The sequence below is a fragment of the Microcaecilia unicolor genome, chromosome 11, assembly GCF_901765095.1.
Source record: "Microcaecilia unicolor chromosome 11, aMicUni1.1, whole genome shotgun sequence".
NCBI lineage: Eukaryota > Metazoa > Chordata > Amphibia > Gymnophiona > Siphonopidae > Microcaecilia > Microcaecilia unicolor.
In genome coordinates, this window is record NC_044041.1 from 100,573,086 (window position 1) to 100,598,655 (window position 25,570).

At 46.5% G+C, this 25,570-nt stretch overlaps 1 protein-coding gene across 3 annotated transcripts in view; it reads left to right on the plus strand.

Moving 5' to 3' along the window:
- The window catches only part of MLLT1 (MLLT1 super elongation complex subunit), a 281,660-nt gene that overhangs the window by 154,721 nt on the left and 101,369 nt on the right, over positions 1-25,570 (plus strand). For all 3 annotated transcript variants that reach the window (XM_030218367.1, XM_030218369.1, XM_030218368.1), the window contains 2 exons: positions 6,025-6,168; positions 9,768-9,893. In XM_030218367.1, the coding sequence (XP_030074227.1) occupies positions 6,025-6,168; positions 9,768-9,893 (270 nt within the window). The remainder of the gene's footprint in view (positions 1-6,024; positions 6,169-9,767; positions 9,894-25,570) is intronic.

Genomic DNA, 25,570 nt, shown 5'->3' on the forward strand with positions numbered 1-25,570 from the left:
AGCTCGTAGAGTCAGTGAGCTTCAAGCCCTGGTAGCTCATGCTCCTTTTACAAAATTCCATCATAAAAGAGTATTTCTCTGCACTCACCCTAAGTTCCTGCCAAAGGTGGTGTCGGAGTTCCATCTTAACCAGTCAGTTGTCTTGCCAACATTCTTTCCCCGGCCTCATACCCGCCCTGCTGAACGTCAGTTGCACACATTGGACTGCAAAAGAGCATTGGCCTTCTACCTGGAGCGGACACAGCCCCACAGACAGTCTGCCCAATTGTTTATTTCTTTTGACCCCAATAGGAAGGGTCAATCTCCAATTGGCTAGCAGATTGCATTTCCTTCACTTACGCCCAGGCTGGACTGGCTCTTGAGGATCATGTCACGGCTCATAGTGTTAGAGCCATGGCAGTGTCAGTGGCCCACTTGAAGTCAGCCACTATTGAAGAGATTTGCAAAGCTGCGACGTGGTCATCAGTCCACACATTCACATCACATTACTGCCTCCAGCAGGATACCCAATGCGACAGTCTGTTCGGGCAGTCGGTGCTGCAGAATCTGTTCGGGGTTGAAATCCAACTCCACCCTCCTGGACCCGGTTTTATTCTGTTCAGGCTGCACTCTCAGTTAGTTTTTCTTCGTAGGTCAATTTCTGTTATGTCCTCGCCATTGCGAGGCCCAATTGACCCTGTTTTTTGTTTTGAGTGAGCCTGGGAGCTAGGGATACCCCAGTCGTGAGAACAAGCAACCTGCTTGTCCTCGGAAAAAGCGAATGATACATACCTCTAGCAGGTGTTCTCCGAGGACAGCAGGCTGATTGTTCTCACCTACCCTCCCTCCTTCCCTTTGGAGTTGTGTTTTTTCTCTTTCCTTTGCTTGTCATTTAAGTGAGCGGGAGCGGTTGCGCACGGGCGGGATGACGGCCGCGCAGTGCGCGGTGGGCGTGCCCCATGTGGTCTACCTCTCGCGAAACTTTTCTTCCGGTTGGTGGAGGCTGCCGTGGACGTCTACCCAGTCGTGAGAACAATCAGCCTGCTGTTCTCAGAGAACACCTGCTACAGGTATGTATCATTCGCTTATTGGGCCAGTTAGTCTGAGTTAAACGCAGTAAGGTTCTTTGCAGGCAGGCCTGCACTCTATTTTTGGAGTCTGAGTAAATGAAAAGCAGCTAATCTGTCCAAGGTGAGTTTTTGTGTTGGAGATGAGGACTGTATCTGAATTCAAGAACGCATGGGACAGACATGTGGGATCATTTAGGGGGAAGAAGAGAGTGGATGGTATGGATGGGCAGACTGGATGGGCCATATGGCCTTGATTTGCTATTATTTTCTGTGTTTCCCTGTTTCTATTTGGACTACCATATCAGTGGGAAGGGTTTCTGTTCCAGTAGTTAGTGGTATTCTTGGCTGGAAAACTGCTAGAAGCAGACTCACCCTAAACTCTAAGCAGCAGTGTGTAGCGCTTCTGTTCTAATGCTTGTGTGCCCTGAATCCAGTAGAGCCTGGGCATATCATTCATAGAAGGACCACATCAAAGCTACAAAACTGAAAATCCATGCAAATGGTGACTTACATTCTTGGATGGTCCTGGATTGTTATCAGTAGTTGCCAGGCATCAGTGCCTTCCACCAATTTTTAACCCTCAAAACCCAAAATGCTCATGCAGGCAGCCAGACTCAAATCTTGGCACCAGCGTGGTTTTGACCGCCTGCCTGAATGTTTTGGATTTTGAGGGTTACAGATTGACGGAATGCACTGATGCCTTGCAACTGCTGATAGATTCTTGGATGTTCCTGAATTAAGTCACCGTTGCAATGGATTTGTCAATTTTGTAAAAATATACGCACACAATGACTCCCACTGCTATATAAAGAAGGAGAAAAACAAAAAAAACAGGTGGCTGTATATTCTTCTGGTCACTGATAGTATTGAAAAATATGATGGGGGGGGGGGGGGGGGGAGCCTCAAGGTGCTTAAGGATCACAGCATGACCTCACAAGCATCGAATGATCCTGGTGACCAATCACTTGAACATAAGGGGATCAATACCTCATCATGGGCAAAAAAACCACCCTAGACTTCTCAATTTTTAAACACAATGGAGCACGTATGATGCTTTTGTATCATGTAGGTTATAACTACATAACTGCCACCAGGCATATAATCACAAGAAGTTCAGAAAAATATATAACTTAGCTTCTTGATCAGTGTTCCGTTCAGATGGTTGCCTCACCCTCCTCTTCCTTGGCCGATGTTGGCCAGCGTTTCGCTATGTATATTGCTGGTTAAAGCTGCGTCCAGGTCCGCATAGGAAGAAGGATGTCTCAACTTTAATGAAATTCAACATGCAGTTATCACCACAAAGCACTCCAATTGTATACTGACAAGATTCAAACTCCTTACATAGTCAACGGCTTTCTCAGTCCGGTCTAATGGCAACATCAATGTCTTCAAAAAAATGGCGCAGGTAACCCGTCGCTATTAATGACGTCAGATGCCTCTATCTCTCGCAGCTTATCCAAGAAATGTCGAAGCCCAAAACAAATTCCAACGCTCACTGAGCAATGTCCACACCCATTACAAAAAATGATTCTATTCTAATCGTGAGTTTAACCCATTTGGTTTGATTGTGTCCAAGCGGAAAATCAATCGCTGTTCAGTTTGTATAAGTTGTCTCCTAAAGTCTCCTCCCCTTTTGTTTGGAAAAACACATTGGATAACCCAACATTGCAAATCATCAAAAGTATGTTGGCTGTTGGTGCAGTGTACCGCTAAGGGGAGATTCAATTTCCTAGTAATGATGGAACTCCGATGTTCTGTCAACCGAACATGTAATGCTCTTGAAGTTTACCCCACATACAGCTTATTACAGGGGCATCTTAAACAGTGGGAGTCATTGTATGTGTATATTTTTATATAAGCTACTCCTACTACCACCACTGTTTACATTTAGTTTGTCAATTTTGTAGCCTTGAAGTGGTCCCTCCATGAATTTAGAATAATGCTCTTAACTTTACAGATGTTTTAGACCACTGATGCAGGCCATTAGGTCGAAACACGGCCTGTGTCGGATCTTGGATTTCATATGACTCTACACTACTTGGTGTGTTTTGCTCTTCTGTTGTGTTCTCTCCATTGGTTGACTTCATTAATAGGGCAACATCTTAGCATGACGGTGGCAACACAAAACATTTACCATTGTTACCATCAATTAGTGAATCTTGTTATAAAATAGCATACCCATGTGCTTGCTTATTGTGAGTTAGTAAATACTGCCCTCAGATTGTAAGCTGTATAGAGAGGGAAATACCTACTGTACCTGAATGTAACATACCTTGCCATGAGCCAAATCTAAATAGGTGAAACTTATTTATTTATTGGGATTTATTAACTGCATTTATGAAGAGATTCTCCCAAGGCAATGTACAGCAAGTACAGTTTAGCATAAAACTTACAATTTTGTTAACAGCATAATAGTAAAAATGAGCAAATATAAACAGATACAGTGAATGAGCTAAACTTAAAAACAGCAAATTAAAATGTAATAGGACTACCATGAAACAGTATAAAAAATATATATATTTAACAGTATTGAAATTCAAATAACAGCAATATCATATGTCAGCATAATATTAATGAAACAGCTAATAAACACGCATTAAAACATCCAAATAACATAGATATGATGCTAATGCTTTTCTACAATACTGCTTACCATGTAGCTGAGGGGCTAAGTGCAGATAGCAACCCATCTTCTTTATAATCAGTTAAATACTTGTTTAGCTCAAGTCCCATCTTCTCAAAAGGATTCCCCCTTCTGCTCAGTAGCTGGTTGTGTAGTAGGCAGCCAGACCATATATTCTTCTTCACTTCTGTCCTGGTTTTATAAAGAGCTCAAGAGCACTTCCTGGGAAACCCCAGAAGCAGTCACTTGGTCCGGGGCAGAGCTCTGTACGTGCTCCCCATAGGAACCCACTGGTCTGCCTCCTGTTCCCAGACTCTGGTGCAGCTGTTAGTTTTCCTCTAGTTTCAGATGGGGTTGAATTCATCCGCTCCCAGCGTACATCTTGCTTAGAATATGATGTCCTGTGTTTAAACATAGAAACATGATGGCAGATAAAGGCCATATGACCCATCCAGTCTGCCCATCCTCTGTAACCCCTAACTCTTCCTTTTCCTAAGCAATCCCACGTGCTTATCCCATGCCTTTTAAAATTCAGAAACAGTCCTCGACTCCACAACCTCCACCGGGAGGCCGTTCCATGCCTCCACCACCCTTTCTGTGAAATAGTTCTTCCTTAGATTACTCCTAATCCTATTCCCTCTTAACTTCGTCATATGCCCCCTCATTTCAGAGCTCTCCTTCAGTTGAAAAAGGCTCTCTTCCTGTACATAGAGACGTTTAAATATCTCAAGGTCATTTATCATGTCTCCTCTCTCCCTCCTCTCTTCCAGCATATACATGTTGAGGTTCATAAGCCTGTCCCTATAATTTTTGCGTTCAAGACCACTTGCTAATTTTGTAGCCGCCCTCTGGACCGACTCCATCCTGTTTGTCTTTCTGTAGGTCCGATCTCCAGAACTGCACGTAGTACTCCAAATGGGGCCTTACTAAAGACTTATACAACGGCACTATCACCCCCCTTTTTCCTGCTGGTCATGCCTCTCTTTATGCACCCAAGCATCCTTCTGGCTTTGACCGTTGCTTTTTCTACCTGTTTGGAAGCTTTAAGGTCATCAGCCACAATCACCCCCAAGTCCCCCGCTCTTCCTTCGTACACTGAAGTGTAATATAGACAAGTGAGGACTGTACAGAAACTAGAGTTAATACTAGAAAAAGTTTCTAGTGGGAGAATGTCCTCTAAGATTGGTAAAGTAGGTGCATTGTTAAAGACTTACCTCTTTTGAGTCTATATGGGATCTTGCCGGGTATTTGTGCCCTGAATTGGCCACTGTTGGAAACAGGATTCTGGGCTCGATGGATCTTTGGTCTCTCCCAGTATGGCAATACTTATTTTATTTTTTTGTTACATTTGTACCCCGCGCTTTCCCACTCATGGCAGGCTCAATGCGGCAGGCCTTATGTACTTATGGTGTCTTTCTATGAAAGAAAGGTGCCTACTTTCCTTTATAGAATAATAAAACTATGTGTTTATAATTTAGTCCTGTACGCTTATGCCATCCATAAGAGCTGGTGTGTTTTATGTCTAAATACCAGAGAGAATGGTATACATGTAAGTGCGTAAATAAGCCCTTCTTGCACTCCGCTTAAACTCTACTTATGCGTGTGTCTACTGTAAGATGTGTGTACTTATGGAATAGCACTTAGACAAAATTATGACATTTACATGCATAATTGGCACATAAATATTAGCACCCATTCTGTAGAATTACCCCCACACTGTTTTGCTACCCTTTTATTCACTGTTTTCTGTTCATGTTTTCTGTCCTTTCTCACACTTTAGTTTCTTTCTCTTCAGATGTGTGCAGTAAGTGGACATTATACATGCTTAAATTTGCAACAGCCCACCATTATACATGCTTAAATATGCAACAGCCTACAAAAAAAACAAACAAAAAAACCACCAGAACTCTGGAAAGGAATTGGTTACAGAAGAGTAACTTTAACTAGGGCTGATTTAAAAATACAGGTTTCTGGGACTCTAAAAGTCATCTTTTTAGGAGATATTATTACTGTTTCCCTTTATATCTCCCTTCTTGTGCAGCTTCCATTTCCCCATCTGCACTTTCCATCAACACAGGTGTTAAGACGGGACAGGGCGAGTTACCAAAACATTGTATGCATGATACTGTCACAGAGAAGTTACACATCAGGAGAGACACTAGGAATACCTCTGTTGTAAATGAAAAGTGACTGATGGGTCCTGCAACATCTGTGTCTTGAAATAGCTGAGAATCAGGAGGAGATCTTGATAAATTTATAAATTATCTGAATTTTTTTTTTTTAATAGCCCAGGTAGTACCAAGTTTGAAATTGTTAGCTCAGCTGTGATGCTCTCTTCTTTCCTGGTTTCAGGAGGAACCGAAGAAGGTATGTTTCACATATGACCTGTTTTTGAATCTGGAGGGTAATCCCCCTGTGAACCACTTGCGTTGTGAGAAGCTCACCTTCAATAACCCCACCAAGGATTTTCTACGGAAGTTGCTAAAGGCAGGAGGGGTAAGTATTCACAAGTGCCACCTTTGAAAATCCCAACTCTGGTGGCCCTAGCAAACTGTGACGCCCAGGGAGGGTATTACTTCAAAGTTCAGAATTAGCTTTTTGTGTGTTCCCTAATGTACTGTAATGTGAAAGTTCCCCCCACCCCACTCCATCCCAATATCTCAATTAATGAATGAATAAATGAATGGTTCTGATCTTTGAACAAAATGTATTGTTGGAAAAAGGAAACTTGAGTAATTATATAACAGTTTTTAAGTTATTACTTTGTGTATTTAAGGAACTGTTGTCCAACAACCATATCATCCATGTGAAAAGTAACTTCCCCCGTAATTAGTCAGCCAATTGACCTAATTTAATTGATAGATTTCAGCTGACTGAACACAATAAGGCTTAGTTTCAGACAGCCGTGTTGAATCTAAACTTTACTATATATTGAACCTTATTACAAGAGAAGTATTCAGCACAGAGTTTCTGCAAATGGGATTCCACCAAACCACAGTGAGAGCCATTATCTCCAAATGGAGAAGACTTGGAACAATGGTGAATATTCCCTGGAGTGGCCGGCGTTCTAAAATTGCTCCGTGTGCAATGACAACTCATCTGGGAAGTCGCAAAACCTTATAGCAGAAAATCCAAAGAGCTGCAGGCCTCTCTAGCCTTGGCTAAGGTCCATGTTCATAGTAACATAGTAAATGATGGCAGATAAATACTTGAACGGTCCATCCTGTCTGCCCAACAAGATAAACTCATTTTACATGGTATGTGGTACTTTATATGTATACCCAAGTTTGATTTGTCCTTGCCATTCTCAGGGCACAGACAGTAGAGGTCTGCCCATCACTGTTCTTGTACTAAACGTTCTGAAGCTAACATCGAAGCCCCTTAAAATTTACACTCCTGCCCATCCGTATTCAGTTACGATCAGGGCATAGACTGTAGAAGTCTGCCCAGCACTGGTTTTGCTTCCCAATTACTGGCGTTGCTACCCAATCTCTTCTAAGATTCTGTAGATCCATTCCTTCTAAACAGGATTCCTTTTAAACACAAACATCCGATGCATGTCTGAATTCCATTACCATTTTCATCTCCACCACCTCCCGTGGGAGGCATTCCACATATCTACCACCCTTTCTGTGAAAAAATACTTCCTGACATGACTCCTGAGTCTGACTCCATAATAAGAGACTGGGTAAAAATAGGATTCATGGGAGAGTAGCAAGGGAGAAATTGCTACTATCCTAGAGTAGGGGAAGTGGATGGGATTTAATATACTGCCTTCAGGTGGTTGATATCAGAGCAGTTTACATATTATATACAGGTACTTATTTTGTACCTGGAGCAATTGAGGATTAAGTGACTTGCTCAGAGTCGCAAGGAGCTGCATTTGGTGTTCCCTTGGTTCTCAAACATACATAGAAAAATGTAGACAGAAGACAATATGGCCTATCCTGTCTGCACATTCATGCCCTTAGAGATGTACTTGTCTCAAGCTCTCTTGAATTCCAATATTTTCATCTCTACCACTTCCACTGGGAGGCTGTTCCTCAAATTCATCACCTTTTCCGTGAAGTATTTCCTCAGGTTGCTTCTGAGTGTATCCCCTTTCACTTTCATTGTATACCCCCTCATTCCAGAGCTTTCTTTCAGTTGAAAGAGACTCGCCTCCTGTACATTTGTGCCCTGCAGGTATTTAAATGTCTCTATCATATATCCCCTCTCCTGCCTTTCTTCTAACCATTTCTTCTCCTCACCTCCAATACATCACTGTCGCACATTTGCAAATGCACGCCTTGACGATCCCCAAACCTTTTGGGATACTGTTCTGTGGACAGAGCAGTCAAAAAGTTGAGTTCTTCAGACATCACAGATCCCATTCTGTCTAGTGTAAAGCAAATACAGCATTCCACAGTAAGAACATCAAACCAACAGTGAAATGTGGTAGTAGAGTGAAGGTGTGGGGATGCTTTGCTGCCTCCAGGACCTGGAAAACTTGCCCTTATTGAAGGAACCATGAATTCTGTACTGTACCAGAAAACTCTTAAGGAGGATGTCCAGTCATTTGTCCCTGAGCGTGAAACTAAATGGGTTATGCAGCAAGAACACAAGCAGGTCTACATCTAGCTAAGGAGAAACAAAATCCAAGTTTTGGATTGGTCTAGTCAAAGTTCTGTCTTGAACGCAATAGAGTTGCTAATGGCAGGACCTGAAACAATCAGTTTATGCATAAGAACCTACAAATGTGTCTAAATTAAAGCAGCTCTGCAAAGAACAGTTGGCTAAGATTTCTCAACAGCAATGTGAAAGACCAATATCAAATTATAGGAAGTGTTTAGTTGCAATTGTTGCTACTAAAGGTAGTGCACTCTGCTTCTTAAATAGATGTGTTAATTTAAAAACTGTTGTTACCCAGGCTCCCTTTTATGTAATATTACATTTTGATTAAAGATCAGAAGCCATTCACTTCTATAGTTTATTAAAACTTGCTATACTGCCTAAGCTAACTTGAAGATCTAAGCAGCTTACAACCTAAAATCAAATTAGAGTAGGAAAGGACCTACAGTGAGACGGGAAAGAACAACACACACACATCCTAAAAGCAGTCAAACTCAAAGATCATAATGAAAAATTAGGTGGGAAATAAGAAAGGTAGGTGGGGAGAAAGGTAATGGAATAGCAGTAGATTCAGATGTAGTGATCATATACGGGTTCTTATGTAGAGTTAAAAGCTTGATGAAAAAGCCAGGGTTTTATGGTTGCCTTTACATTTTTGAAAGATAATTTAACACAAATGTTCAGGGGGAGAGAGTTCCAAAAGAAAGGGGCCGTGAAGTAGAAAGTACGCATGCAATAGTAGGGGAAATCAGGAGGTGGGGGGAGGGAACTTTCACATCATTGTATGCGCTTCATTTTTGTTTGCTAATTCTCCTCTGTTTTGGAGGCAGTCATATTCTTCCTTTGTTTCTGCTTAACAACATCTTTGCCATCACTCAAGTCTGCTTCTTCCATATTGACTAAGATGGTGAATGGGACATCTATCTCAAGATCCATACTTAAAGGGGCCTTTATTTTTCTCACGTGAGATGCATACGGTAGCCTGCTGCAAATCATTCTCTGCTTATAGTACCACCCCCTCCCCCCAAGTGGGGAAGAAAAGTGAAATCTAAAGTGAAAAAAAGAAAAATGAAGAAAAAATATCCAGTCACAAGGAAAGTTAGAAATATACTTTTATTTTTGTAATGCAACAGATCTATGTATGCAAATGAATGGACACATAGCACTTGTTGCCACATAATTTATCCCTTGAGCTGTGGCAGGAAACTGGAGTCTCTGAATATGGTCACTATTGCAGGTCTGGAAAATAAGGTTTAAAGCCTTAGTAGCTTAATAAAGACCTTAAGGCACAGGAGCTATAGATATGAAAGACCCTTCTGAGTTTGTCTACAGAGGTTGATCATAGTGAGCCTTGTTCTGATTTGCCCAGCATGCACCTGGTACTGATCAGCTTATATTTTTGTGAAAATTGTTTGTTGACCTCAGTGATTGTGTTTGTTTAGCATGTTCTCCGCTTCTCAACTCTGCATGGGTTTCTGTTTTAGGTGATGGTAATGCCAGAAGGAGCTGAAACTGTGTCCAGGCCTAGCCCAGACTATCCTATGTTACCCACAATCCCACTCTCTGCTTTCTCTGATCCAAAGAAAACCAAGCCATCCCATGGATCAAAGGTCAGTGGGGAGTAAGGCATCACTTAATAGAAGCTATGTACAGTAGGATATCTCTAGTGTGCCTTGTACTTCAAATGGATCAGGCAAAATCAGTACTTCTCCTTTCCATTGACCTTACTGCAGCATTTAACCTCGTTGACCATCCTTTGCTTCACAGGCTCTATCAGATAGGAGGTGAATCAAGCTCTAGGACAGAGTCTCTTAGACTTATCTTACCAATCGTTCTTGCATAGTTCAAGCAAGGCACACTACATCCTTACCATACTCCAGGAGTCCCACAAGGCTCCATTCTTGCCCCTGCCCTTTATGACATACCCTTAGCACCACTATTAATCTTTCTGCAAACCATGGAATTTACAACGTACATCAATGCAGATGATATCCAGGTTCTTCGCACCCTAAATCCCACTGACCTTGCACAAATTCAGAACATAATAAGTTAACACAATTAACAGAATGGCTACAAAACAAACTCATTCTCAGCCCAAGCAAATCAAAGAACTCTCTTTTCAAAAAACAAGGAAAAATCACTTGCTGCCCCTGTTCTTTTGTGATCGACTCCTGTTCCCCTGGTGTCTACAACTCATGTTTTTTGGGGGTAATCCTAAATACCACCCTTACTTTCACCCCACAAATTTCACAGATCTCTTCTCCTTTGGGATATGGATACTCTGGTCGCTCTTGCCAACAGGACACTGGGCCTAATGGCAGGTCTCACCTTCACAACTTTTCAGGTTGTTGATTACATGGTCTTCACCACCCATACAACACCCATGCTTCTTTTTCTCTTAGTAAACTCTAGCTTCTTCGTGGTGTTGGACCATGGGGATCCTGGAAGAAGTCCTTCACATGTCCCCCATGGTTTGTTTGTTTGCTTTCTGTTTGGGAATGAGTTGGCCCCATAAGTTCCTAGGACTGTTCTTCTGGGCCCTCAAATTCATGTCTTCCTATGGTACCTACTGCTCACCTAGATTGTGAAGGTCCCTTATCAGGCTTCACCACTCTAACTGTTCTGTCAGCCCGGAGACAACTGTTTCTGGTACTCTGGACAGCCTGACATGCTCACAATGGTTGCAACTATCCAGCTGCTCTCTACTTGTTACCACAGTTTCACCCTCTGTGTCAGGGGACCATACATAACGTGGTAGAGAGTGGTCGACTGCTCCTTTAGGCCAATTTTTGGACAGGTAATTCTAACAGTCTAGCCATTTCACTGTACTAGGTCTTATAGCCGCAAGATAGGTCTCTTCTTAGAGCTGTTCCTTCCAGGTACTCCCTTTTCTGGAACATACTGAGGGAAGTTCTTATGCGAAACTTGTTGTTCCCTCTTTCTAATCCAGTGGTCCCCAGAAATCTGAGTCCCAATACAGAGTCCTTGGAGAGTCTGTAATGGTGAAGTCTCAACTGCCTCACGATTCCATGGTGGTGGATTCTGCTTTCAGAAGAGCCAAGAGTACTAGAGACTATGCCTCGGCGCATCCAGGCAGAGAGTCTAGGACCTTGGATTCTTTTGGGATGAAAACGTATCAGGCCGCTATGCTCGCCACCAAGATCCAAACTTACTAGCTCTACACGAGTATCCACTTGCGGAACTCGGTGAGGCAACTGTCCAGTTTGGTCGAAGCCCTTCCTCCAGAGCTCGCTGAAACTTTTCACTAGGTGGTCAGGCAGCAGAAGGCGTGTCGCAGATTCCTGGCCAGGGGTTTCGATGTAGCATCCCGAGTAGCTGCTCAAGGTATAGTGATGCGCAGACTCACATGGCTGCGTGTCTCTGACCTGGATCATAAGACCCAGCAGCGAATGGCGGATGTTCCTTGCCGGGGATAATCTTTTTGGCGAAAAAGTAGAGGACACGGTCGATCAGATCAAAAAGCACCATGATGCTATGGATTCTCTCTCCTGCCGGGCTCCTTCTGCTACCTCCTCCTCATCTAGGAAGTTTTTTGGAGGGAAAAGGAGTGCTCTCTATTCCTATAATAGGCGTAGGTACACACCTGCTTCTCGGCAGCCTGTCCAGGCTCAGTCCCAGCGCGCTCATTCTCGTCTACGGTGTGCGTCTAATGCCATTTCGGCTCCCCAACAAAAGCAAGGGACGGGCTTTTGACTGGCTCCAGTGCAGCATAGCCTCAGAAAAAGTGTCCATGCTGGGCGACTTGCCAGTCAAAGGGAGATTGTTATTTTTTCACCAAAGGTGGCCTCTTGTAACCTCCAATCGGTGGGTTCTTCAAATAGTCCGGTTAGGATATACCCTCAATCTGGAATCCAAACCTCCAAATCGCCCACCAGGAGCTCATTCTTAAAGCTCCCAGCACAGGCAGGTACTTGCAGAGGAACTCTCCGCCATTCTCAGCACCAATGCGCTGGATTCTATTCCAGGTACTTCCTTGTGCAAAAGAAAACAGGGGGGGATGCTTCCCATCCTAGACCTAAGGGCCCTGAACAAATTCCTAGTCCGAGAAAAGTTCAGGATGGTTTCTCTGGGCACCCTTCTTCCCATGATTCAGCAAAACGATTGGCTATGCTTTCTGTTCTTAAAGGATGCCTATACCCACATTTCGATACTCCCAGCTCACAGGAAGTATCTTTGATTTCAGTTGGGAACTCTGCATTTTCAGTACTATGTACTGCCCTTTGGTCTCGCGTCTGCGCCCAGGGTTTTCACAAAGTGTCTGACAGTTGTCACAGCATTGCTACGCAGACTGGGAGTGCATGTGGTCCCCTATCTTGACGATTGGCTGGTGAAGAGCACCTCGGAGGCAGGCACTCTACAGTCCATGTGGATGACTATTCGAGTGCTAGAGCTACTGGGGTTCGTGATCCATTATCCCAAGTCCCATCTTGTTCCGGTTCAAAAATTTGGAGTTCATTGGAGCTCTGTTAGACACACAGATGTCTTGAGCTTATCTTCCCCAGGCAAGGGCAGACAATCCCCTGGCCCTCGTGTCCATGGCTCGAACGTCTCAACAGATCACAGCTCAGCAGATGTTGAGACTCTTAGGGCACGTGGCCTTAACAGTTCATGTAACTCCCATGGCATGCCTACATATGAGATCAGCTCAATGGACCTTAGCTTCCCAGTGGTGCCAGGCCACGGGGGATCTAGAGGATGTGATCCATCTCTCCACCGACTTTTGTGGTTCCCTTCAGTGGTGGACCATTCGATCCAATTTGACCTTGGGACGTCCATTCCAAATTCCTCAGCCACAAAAAGTGCTGACGACGGATGCATCCCTCCTGGGGTGGGGAGCTCATGTAGATGGACTTCACACTCAAGGAGCTTGGTCTTTTCAGGAAAGGGATTTTCAGATCAGCCTCCTGGAATTACGTGCGATCTGGAACTCTCTCAAGGCTTTCAGAGAGAGGCTGTCCAACGAAATCATTCTAATTCAGACAGACAATCAGGTTGGTATGTATTACACCAGCAAGCAAGGGGGCACCCGATCTCACCCTGTGTGTCAGGAAGCTGTTCAGATGTGGCTTTGGGCGCACCGTCACGGCATGTTGCTTCAAGGTCCCTAACTGGCGGGCATAAACAGCATTCTGGCCGACAGGTTGAGCAGGATCATGCAACCTCACGAGTGGTCGCTAAACATGGGCATTGTCCTCAAGATCTTCCAAGCATGGGGCACCCCCTTGGTGGATCTTTTTGCCACTCAGATCAATCACAAATTCCCTCAAATTCTGTTCCAGACTTCAGGCCCACGATAGACTAGCGTCAGGTGCTTTTCTCCTGCATTAGGGGACAGGCCTTCTGTATGCTTATCCACCCATACCTCTAGTAGGGAAGACTTTGCTGAAACTCAAGCAAGACCATGGAACTATGATTCTGATTGCGCCAGTTTGGCCCTGTCAGATCTGGTTCCCTCTTCTTCTGGAGTTGTCCTCCGAAAAACCATGGAGATTGGAGTGTTTTCCGACCCTCATCTCCCAGAACGAGGGGTCTCTTCTACATCCCAACCTCCAGTCTCTGGCTCTCACGACCTGGATGTTGAGAGCTTAGAAATTGCCTCTTTAGCTCTTTCAGAGGGTGTCTCCCGAGTCTTGCTTGCTTCCAGGAAGGATTCCACGAAAAAGTTATTCTTTCAAATGGAGGAGGTTTGCCGTCTGGTGTGACAGCAAGGCCCTAGATCCTTTTTCTTGTCCTACACGGACCCTACTTGAATACCTTCTACACTTATCAGAGTCTGGTCTCAAGACCAACTCCGTAAGAGTTCACCTTAGTGCGATTAGTGCTTATCAGTGTGTAGAGGGTAAGCCTATCTCTGGACAGCCTTTAGTTGTTTGCTTTTGTCAAAGCCCCCTGTCAAATCTCCACCAGTGTCATGGGATCTCAACGTTGTTCTCACCCAGCTGATGAAACCTCCTTTTGCTCACCTAGCTGATGAAACCTCCTTTTGAGCCACTGAATACCTGCCATCTGAATTACTTGACCTGGAAGGTCATTTTCTTGGTGGCTGTTACTTCAGCTCGTACAGTCAGTGAGCTTCAGGCCTTGGTAGTGCATGCACCTTATATCAAGTTTCATCATAATAGAGTAGTCTTCCGCCCGCATCCTAAGTTCTTGCTGAAGGTGGTGTCGGATTTCCATCTGAACCAGTCTATTGTCTTGCCAACATTTTTTTCCCCGTCCACATACCCACCCTGGTGAAGACAAGTTGCACACCTTGGACTGCAAGAGAGCATTGGCCTTTTACGTGGAGCGGACAAAGCCCTATAGACAGTCCGCCCAATTGTTTGTTTCTTTCGATCCCAACAAGAGGGGAGTCGCCATTGGGAAAACGCACAATCTCTATTTGGCTAGCAGATTGCATATCCTTTGCTTATGCCCAAGCTGAACTGACTCTAGAGGGCCATGTCAGGCTCATAATGTCAGAGCCATGGCTGCGTCAGTGGCTCACTTGAAGTCAGCCTCTATTGAAGAGATTTGCAAGGCTGCAACGTGGTCATCGGTCCACACATTGACATCTCACTACTGCCTTCAGCAGGATACCCGATGCGACAGTCAGTTTGGGCAGTCAGTGCTGCAGAATCTGTTCAGGGTTTAGAATCCAACTCCACCCTCCTAGGCCCATTTTGTTTTGTTCCATGCTGCACTCTCACGTAGTTCTGTTCTTTTCAGGTCAATCCTTGTTATGTCCTCGCCGTTGCAAGGCCCAATTGACCAATGTTCATTGTTTTGAGTGAGCTTGGGGGCTAGGGATACCCCAATCGTGAGAACAAGCAGCCTGCTTGTCCTTGGAGAAAGTGAAGATACATACCTGTAGCAGGTTTTCTCCGAGGACAGCAGGCTGATTGTTCTCATAAACCTACCCTCCTCCCCTTTGAAGTTGTTCCAGTTCTCTATTTTGCTTTTTATTTAACTGTTCTGGCCGAACAATCAGCCTGCTGTCCTCAGAGAATACCTGCTACAGGTATGTATCTTCACTTTCTCCGAGGACAAGCAGGCTGCTTGTTCTCACTGATGGGTGACGTCCACGGCAGCCCCTCCAATCGGAATCTTCACTAGCAAAAGCCTTTGCTAGCCCTCGCGCGTCTTTTTTGGACTTCGCTAAAAAAAAAAAAAAATCTTTTCGGAAGGAGACCTTTTCGGTCTGTCCCCTTCCTATATTTCTAGTTTTTGCCTCGTGAAGTTTTCTTTCGTCGTCGGGGTAGGCCCCTTTGAGGCCTCGGTTCGAAGTTTTCTTCCCCTTTTTGTGGTGCCATCTTCGCCATTATGAGTTTTGATCTCGCCGGCGCGATTTTTCCGCCCATGACATCGAAGTCTCCCAGCGGCTTCAAGAAGTGCACCCAGTGCGCCCGGGTAATCTCGCTCACTGATAGACACGCGTCGTGTCTTCAGTGTCTGGGGGCTGGGCACCGCCCGCAGGCCTGTAGTCTGTGCTCTCTTTTACAAAAGTGGACTCAGGTAGCGAGATTGGCCCAGTGGAACGTTTTGTTCTCGGGCTCTTCGTCGGCATCGGCACCGGGAGTATCGAGTGCATCGACGTCGCCAGCGTCCAGACCTTCATCCTCGGCCGCGATTGCATCGAGTGTATCGAGGCATCGACCCTCTGCATCGGGGCAGAGACATCGGAAGGCTGCGTCGGCGTCGGTGGTACCGAGACCTCCTCGTCTGCTGATGTCGTCGGACGGTGGTGCTTCGTCTGGAGTGCAGGTGAGGGCTGTCCATTCCCCTTCGGGTGGGTCTCCCCCTACCCTGAGGGCTCCTGCGGTACAGCCCCCCCGAGACCGACCTTCTTCGGCCTCGGCCCCGAGGAAGCAACGGCTGGATTATACGTCCTCCTCGTCGGTGCCGGGAAGCTCCGGTGACATGCTTCGTCCCAAGAAGTCGAAGAAGCTTCGACACCGGTCTCCTTCCCGTGTCGGCACCGAGAGCTCTGGGTCGCCGAGGGAGTCGGCACCCAGCAGGCATCGGCACCGAGAGGACCGCTCACCCTCTGTTCAAGAGGTGTCGATGCGCTCCACTATGGACAGCCCGGAACAGCCTCCACGCCCGAAACAGACTCTGACATCGACACCTGCATTGGCTTCCATGTCTTTCTCCACAGCCGCTCTGCACGAGAGTCTCCGGGCCGTTCTCCCAGAGATCCTGGGAGAGCTGTTGCACCCTTCCCCTCCGGTACCGGGGGTGCTTGCGCCTCCGGTACCGTCGAGTGAGGCGCCGGCTGGCCCCTTGCCCGGGGTGAGGTCTCCGACTGCGGTCGCCTCCCAGGAAGGCTCCCCGACTACGTCGGCGGAGGGAGCTTCGCCGGTGCGGGCGAGGGAGTCTACCTCTCGACGCTCCCACCGTGGCCGTGGTTCCACGGAGTCGAGCCGGGCACGGCTTCAGACACAGGTTCGTGAACTTGTGTCTGATACCGATGGTGAGGCCTCATGGGAGGAGGAGGAGGACATCAGATATTTCTCTGACGAGGAGTCTGATGGTCTTCCTTCTGATCCCACTCCCTCTCCTGAAAGACAGCTTTCTCCTCCCGAGAGTCTGTCTTTCGCTTCCTTTGTCCGGGAGATGTCTACGGCCATCCCGTTCCCGGTGGTTGTGGAGGACGAGCCCAGGGCTGAAATGTTTGAGCTCCTGGACTATCCTTCTCCACCTAAGGAAGCGTCCACAGTACCCATGCATCATGTCCTCAAAAAGACATTGCTGGCGAACTGGACCAAGCCTTTAAGTAATCCCCACATTCCCAAGAAGATCGAGTCCCAGTACCGGATCCATGGGGACCCAGAGCTGATGCGCACTCAGTTGCCTCACGACTCTGGAGTTGTGGATTTGGTCCTAAAGAAGGCTAAGAGTTCTAGGGAGCATGCTTCGGCGCCCCCGGGCAAGGACTCTAGAACCTTAGACTCCTTTGGGAGGAAGGCCTACCATTCCTCTATGCTCGTGGCCAAAATTCAGTCCTACCAGCTCTACACGAGCATACACATGCGGAACAATGTGCGGCAGTTGGCGGGCTTGGTGGACAAGCTGCCCCCCCTGAGCAAGCCAAGCCATTTCAGGAGGTGGTCAGGCAGCTGAAGGCGTGCAGAAAATTCCTGGCCAGAGGGGTGTATGACACCTTTGATGTTGTGTCCAGGGCCGCTGCTCAAGGTGTGGTGATGCGCAGACTCTCATGGCTGCGTGCCTCCGACCTAGAGAATAGACTCCAGCAGCGGATTGTGGACTCGCCTTGCCGTGCGGATAACATTTTTGGAGAAAAAGTCGAGCAGGTGGTAGAGCAGCTCCACCAGCGGGATACCGCTTTCGACAAGTTCTCCCGCCGGCAGCCTTTAGCTTCTACCTCTACAGGTAGACGATTTTTTGGGGGAAGGAGGACTGTTCCCTACTCTTTTGGTAAGCATAGGTACAATCCTCCTTCTCGACAGCCTGCGGCCCAGGCTAAGCCCCAGCGCGCTCGCTCTCGTCAGCAGCGTGCGCCTCAGCAAGGCCCCTCGGCTCCCCAGCAAAAGCAAGGGACGGGCTTTTGACTGGCTCCAGCAGAGCATAGCCGACATCCAAGTGTCAGTGCCGGGCGACCTGCCAGTCGGAGGGAGGTTGCAAGCTTTTCACCAAAGGTGGCCTCTCATAACCTCCGATCAGTGGGTTCTTCAAATAGTCCAGCAAGGATACACCCTCAATTTGGCCTCAAAACCTCCAAATTGTCCACCGGGAGCTCAGTCTTACAGCTTCCAACACAAGCAGGTACTTGCAGAGGAACTCTCCCCCCTTCTCAGCGCCAATGCGGTCGAGCCCGTGCCATCCGGGCAGGAAGGGCTGGGATTCTATTCCAGGTACTTCCTTGAGGAAAAGAAAACAGGGGGGATGCGTCCCATCCTAGACCTAAGGGCCCTGAACAAATATCTGGTCAAAGAAAAGTTCAGGATGCTTTCCCTGGGCACCCTCCTCCCCATGATTCAGAAAAACGATTGGCTATGCTCTCTGGACTTGAAGGATACTTACACACACATCCCGGTACTGCCAGCTCACAGACAGTATCTGCGATTTCAGCTGGGCACACGTCACTTCCAGTACTGTGTGCTATCCTTTGGGCTCGCCTCTGCGCCCAGAGTGTTCACGAAGTGCTTGGCTGTAGTAGCAGCAGTGCTTCGCAGGCTGGGAGTGCATGTGTTCCCTTATCTCGACGATTGGCTGGTGAAGAACACATCCGAGGCAGGAGCTCTACAGTCCATGCAGATGACTATTCGCCTCCTGGAGCTACGGGGGTTTGTGATAAATTATCCAAAGTCCCATCTTCTCCCAGTGCAGAAACTCGAATTCATAGGAGCTCTGCTGGATTCTCGGACGGCTCGGGCCTATCTCCCAGAGACGAGGGCCAACAACTTGTTGTCCCTCGTCTCGCAGGTGCGAGCGTCCCAGCAGATCACAGCTCGGCAGATGTTGAGATTGCTGGGCCACATGGCCTCCACATGTGACTCCCATGGCCCGCCTTCACATGAGATCTGCTCAATGGACCCTAGCCTCCCAGTGGTTTCAGGCTGCTGGGGATCTAGAAGACGTGATCCACCTGTCCAGGAGTTTTCTCAAATCCCTGTATTGGTGGACGATTTGGTCCAATTTGACTCTGGGACGTCCTTTCCAAATTCCTCAGTCACAAAAAGTGCTGACCATGGATGCGTCTCTCCTGGGGTGGGGAGCTCATGTCAATGGGCTTCACACCCAAGGAAGCTGGTCCCTCCAGGAACGCGATCTGCAGATCAATCTCCTGGAGTTGCGAGCGGTCTGGAACGCTCTGAAGGCTTTCAGAGATCGGCTGTCCCACCAAATTATCCAAATTCAGACAGACAACCAGGTTGCCATGTATTATATCAACAAGCAGGGGGGCACCGGATCTCGCCCCCTGTGTCAGGAAGCCGTCAGCATGTGGCTCTGGGCTCGCCGTCACGGCATGGTGCTCCAAGCCAGATATCTGGCAGGCGTAAACAACAGTCTGGCCGACAGGTTGAGCAGGATAATGCAACCTCACGAGTGGTCGCTCAATTCCCGTGTAGTGCGACAGATCTTTCAGGTGTGGGGCACCCCCTTGGTAGATCTCTTCGCATCTCGAGCCAACCACAAAGTCCCTCAGTTCTGTTCCAGGCTTCAGGCCCACGGCAGACTGGCATCGGATGCCTTCCTCCTGGACTGGGGGGAGGGCCTGCTGTATGCTTACCCTCCCATACCTCTGGTGGGGAAGACTTTGTTGAAACTCAAGCAAGACCGAGGCACCATGATTCTGATTGCTCCTTTTTGGCCGCGTCAGATCTGGTTCCCTCTTCTTCTGGAGTTGTCCTCCAAAGAACCGTGGAGATTGGAGTGTTTTCCGACCCTCAACACACAGGACGAAGGGGCGCTTCTGCATCCCAACCTCCAGTCTCTGGCTCTCACGGCCTGGATGTTGAGAGCGTAGACTTTGCCTCTTTGGGTCTGTCAGAGGGTGTCTCCCGCATCTTGCTTGCTTCCAGGAAAAATTCCACTAAGAGGAGTTACTTCTTTCTATGGAGGAGGTTTGCCGTCTGGTGTGACAGCAAGGCCCTAGATCCTCGCTCTTGTCCTACACAGACCCTGCTTGAATACCTTCTGCACTTGTCTGAGTCTGGTCTCAAGACCAACTCTGTAAGGGTTCACCTTAGTGCGATCAGTGCATACCATTACCATGTGGAAGGTAAGCCGATCTCAGGACAGCCTTTAGTTGTTCGCTTCATGAGAGGTTTGCTTTTGTCAAAGCCCCCTGTCAAACCTCCTACAGTGTCATGGGATCTCAATGTCGTTCTCACCCAGCTGATGAAACCTCCTTTTGAGCCACTGAATTCCTGCCATCTGAAGTACTTGACCTGGAAGGTCATTTTCTTGGTGGCAGTTACTTCAGCTCGTAGAGTCAGTGAGCTTCAGGCCCTGGTAGCCCAGGCCCCTTACACCAAATTTCATCATAACAGAGTAGTCCTCCGCACTCACCCTAAGTTCTTGCCAAAGGTTGTGTCGGAGTTCCATCTGAACCAGTCAATTGTCTTGCCAACATTCTTTCCCCGTCCTCATTCCTGCCCTGCTGAACGTCAGCTGCACACATTGGACTGCAAGAGAGCATTGGCCTTCTATCTGGAGCGGACACAGCCCAACAGACAGTCCGCCCAATTGTTTGTTTCTTTTGATCCCAACAGGAGGGGAGTGGCTGTGGGGAAACGCACCATATCCAATTGGCTAGCAGATTGCATTTCCTTCACTTACGCCCAGGCTGGGCTGGCTCTTGAGGGTCATGTCACGGCTCATAATGTTCGAGCCATGGCAGCGTCGGTAGCCCACTTGAAGTCAGCCACTATTGAAGAGATTTGCAAAGCTGTGACGTGGTCATCTGTCCACACATTCACATCTCATTACTGCCTGCAGCAGGATACCCGACGCGACAGTCGGTTCGGGCAGTCAGTGCTTCAGAATCTGTTTGGGGTTTAGAATCCAACTCCACCCCCCTAGGCCCATGTTTATTCTGTTCCAGGCTGCACTCTCAGTTAGTTGGATAAATTGTTAGGTCAATCTCAGTTATGTCCTCGCCGTTGCGAGGCCCAATTGACCATGGTTGTTGTTTTGAGTGAGCCTGGGGGCTAGGGATACCCCATCAGTGAGAACAAGCAGCCTGCTTGTCCTCGGAGAAAGCGAATGCTACATACCTGTAGAAGTTATTCTCAGAGGACAGCAGGCTGATTGTTCTCACAAACCCGCCCGCCTCCCCTTTTGGAGTTGTGTCTTCCCTTCTCTTTGTCTTGCTACATATGAGACTGGCCGGCACGAGCCGGTTTCGGGCGGGAAGACATCCGCACATGCGCGGTGCGCATTGGCGCACGAGGGCTAGCAAAGGCTTTTGCTAGTGAAGATTCCGATTGGAGGGGCTGCCGTGGACGTCACCCATCAGTGAGAACAATCAGCCTGCTTGTCCTCGGAGAATACCTTCTACAGGTATGTAGCATTCACTTTATATGAACATGAGCCACTGTTCACTGAGACATGGGTTGAAAATCAGCCCATTTCACAGAGGGTTTCAGCTAGTAAGGTGGCTTTAAGAGAGCTGTTTCTGAGGGGAGAGAGCCTCTTGAATGTGGGGGACTAAAATTTTTTCTTCACTCAATGTGTAATTAAACTCTGGAATTCATTGCCAGAGAATGTAGTAAAAGCAGTTATCTTAGCGGGGTTTAAAAAAGATTAGGATATCTTCCTAAAGGAAAAGTCAATAGACCATTATTAAAATGGACTTGGGGGAAATCCACTGCTTATTTCTAGGATAAGCGCAACTGTAATGCTTGTGCGACTCTATTCTACTTACTGCTACTTATACACACAACTCTGTGGTAGATAGAATTATCTGGAGTAAACGCCTGTTATGTTTTTTTGTTTATTGTTTATTTAAGGTTGTCTACTGCTGTTCTCAGCATTTTATACTGCTGTTCTTACACTCATATCTGCTAACATAACAGTGCTAGTAATGGCAGGCTTATAGTGGTCACTTACCTGAACCCTTCCGGTGTTTTCGTATCTTCACACCCTATGCTTTAGAATCTTAACACACCGACAGGTGCCTGTTTTGCTATCCAGCTTTGTCAAGGGGAATGCCGGAACATCGGGTCTGTTAGAAAAAAAAAAGTAAAAGCGCACGTCAGCTCCTATGTTAGCGATGTTACCCCATCAAAAACGTTCATGGCCTCTGCGTACCTCCACTGCACCACCTCCTTCTTTGAACTGCCACGCCGGACTAATGTCAACGGCGTCTCTTTTACGGTTCCTGGACTGGAAATGACTTGACATCTAACAGCATATCTCATATCCGAGTTCCCATCACAAAAAACATCCCCAGTGTATATATGTGTTTAACCCTCTGGTTTTCATAGTGTCTAAATGGAAAGTCCAAAACGTTTCCTGCTGCAATAATTTCCTGTTTATATGCATTGGGGATGTTTTTTGTGATGGCAACCCGGATATGAGATATGCTGTTAGATGTCAAGTCATTTCCGGTGAGACACCGTCGATATTCGTCCGGCGTGGCAGTTCAAGAAAGGAGGTGGTGCAGTGGAGGTACGCAGAGGCCGTGAATGTTTTTGATGGGGTAACATCGCTAACGTAAGAGTTGACAAGCACTTTTTCTTTTTTTTAACAGACCCGACGTTCCGGCATTCCCCTTGACAAAACAGGATAGCGAAACAGGCACCTGTCAGGGCGTTAAGATTCTAAAACATGGGTTGTGAAGATACAGAAACACACCAGAAGGGTTCAGATAAGTGACCACCATAAAAGCCTGCCATTACTAGCAATGGGGAACTGAGTTTGATTCCCACTGCAGCTCCTTGTGACTCTGGGCAAGTCACTTAATCCTCCATTGCCTCTGCTACAAAAATAAGTACCTGAATATACAGTGGTGGAAATAAGTATTTGATCCCTTGCTGATTTTGTAAGTTTGCCCACTGACAAAGACATGAGCAGCCCATAATTGAAGGGTAGGTTATTGGTAACAGTGAGAGATAGCACATCACAAATTAAATCCGGAAAATCACATTGTGGAAAGTATATGAATTTATTTGCATTCTGCAGAGGGAAATAAGTATTTGATCCCCCACCAACCAGTAAGAGATCTGGCCCCTACAGACCAGGTAGATGCTCCAAATCAACTCGTTACCTGCATGACAGACAGCTGTCGGCAATGGTCACCTGTATGAAAGACACCTGTCCACAGACTCAGTGAATCAGTCAGACTCTAACCTCTACAAAATGGCCAAGAGCAAGGAGCTGTCTAAGGATGTCAGGGACAAGATCATACACCTGCACAAGGCTGGAATGGGCTACAAAACCATCAGTAAGACGCTGGGCGAGAAGGAGACAACTGTTGGTGCCATAGTAAGAAAATGGAAGAAGTACAAAATGACTGTCAATCGACAAAGATCTGGGGCTCCACGCAAAATCTCACCTCGTGGGGTATCCTTGATCATGAGGAAGGTTAGAAATCAGCCTACAACTACAAGGGGGGAACTTGTCAATGATCTCAAGGCAGCTGGGACCACTGTCACCACGAAAACCATTGGTAACACATTACGACATAACGGATTGCAATCCTGCAGTGCCCGCAAGGTCCCCCTGCTCCGGAAGGCACATGTGACGGCCCGTCTGAAGTTTGCCAGTGAACACCTGGATGATGCCGAGAGTGATTGGGAGAAGGTGCTGTGGTCAGATGAGACAAAAATTGAGCTCTTTGGCATGAACTCAACTCGCCGTGTTTGGAGGAAGAGAAATGCTGCCTATGACCCAAAGAACACCGTCCCCACTGTCAAGCATGGAGGTGGAAATGTTATGTTTTGGGGGTGTTTCTCTGCTAAGGGCACAGGACTACTTCACCGCATCAATGGGAGAATGGATGGGGCCATGTACCGTACAATTCTGAGTGACAACCTCCTTCCCTCCGCCAGGGCCTTAAAAATGGGTCGTGGCTGGGTCTTCCAGCACGACAATGACCCAAAACATACAGCCAAGGCAACAAAGGAGTGGCTCAGGAAGAAGCACATTAGGGTCATGGAGTGGCCTAGCCAGTCACCAGACCTTAATCCCATTGAAAACTTATGGAGGGAGCTGAAGCTGCGAGTTGCCAAGCGACAGCCCAGAACTCTTAATGATTTAGAGATGATCTGCAAAGAGGAGTGGACCAAAATTCCTCCTGACATGTGTGCAAACCTCATCATCAACTACAGAAGACGTCTGACCGCTGTGCTTGCCAACAAGGGTTTTGCCACCAAGTATTAGGTCTTGTTTGCCAGAGGGATTAAATACTTATTTCCCTCTGCAGAATGCAAATAAATTCATATACTTTCCACAATGTGATTTTCCGGATTTAATTTGTGATGTGCTATCTCTCACTGTTACCAATAACCTACCCTTCAATTATGGGCTGCTCATGTCTTTGTCAGTGGGCAAACTTACAAAATCAGCAAGGGATCAAATACTTATTTCCACCACTGTATGTAAACCGCTTTGAATGTAGTTGCAACAACCTCAGAAAGGCGGTATATCAAGTCCCATTTCCCTTTCCCTTCCCTGTTATGTTATCAGATATGTGTGTAAGAACAGAGTATAAAATGCTAAGAACAGCAGTACACAACCTTAAATAAACAAAAAAAGAAAAAAGCTTGAAAAAAAAAAAGATAAAAGAAGCAGTTTCCAACAGAGGTAGAGAGCACATGAAGGAAGGAAAGGGGTTTTGTCGATGATTATCACAGAAGGGACCTCACCTGTTAGTGAGTGAAATGATACAAGAGCACCCAGTGACTATATATGAGACTTCTCCTCAACAAAAAAACATAACAGTTGTTTATTCCAGATAATTCTATCTACCACAGAGTTGTGTGTATTTCTTGGAAAGCAGCATAAAATGTATTGTATGTTTTCTCTCATTCTCTTTAAGTTAAAGTTTGTATGTTTTGGCTGAACCAACCTTTCCTCATAGGTTCTACCAGCTTTCACTACTCAACACTATTGCAGAGTCTTAGCCAGAATTCAGTACCAGCAGACCATTAATCTATTTCATGAGACTAAGAAACATAACACTCTTGAAAAGTTGTGTTCTTTAAACTCTAAGGAAAAAGTCATGTAGACTTGACTAATTCCAGGCAATGCTGTCTTTAAATTATTTCTCTTCTTGAGATGAACCAAATGTGTGCTCTCTCTGCTTTAGTTTTGTTCCAGAGAATCCCATTTCTGAGGATGAGATTTTAGCTTAGTCTCCATGTCTGTTTAGACCAGTAATAAGGGTGTTCATTGATTCCAATAGCAGTGTAATTCTTTATTATATGAACATGAGCCACTGTCTACTGAGACATGGGTTGAAAATCAGCCCATTTCACATAGGGTTTCAGCTAGTAAGGTGGCTTTAAGAGAGCTGTTTGTGAGGGGAGAGAGCCTGACTTGAATGTTGGGGGCTAAAAATTGCTGTGCTGCACAAGTATTGTACTTGAAATATATAAGCATAAAAACAAGTTTAAAAAATAAAAAGTGGATAAATGTAAAGAGCCCTTCTTTGAGACAGACAGCTGTGGCTCTCCTCTCTCATCTTTTTGGTTTTGGCATTTTATATGGCCCAAAATAGAAACACAAACATGATGTAAATTGCAACAGAACTAGTGCAGAGGAGGCAGCTTGGGGTACTGACAGAAAGATACAAACTTGTGTCTTGACCTGGATG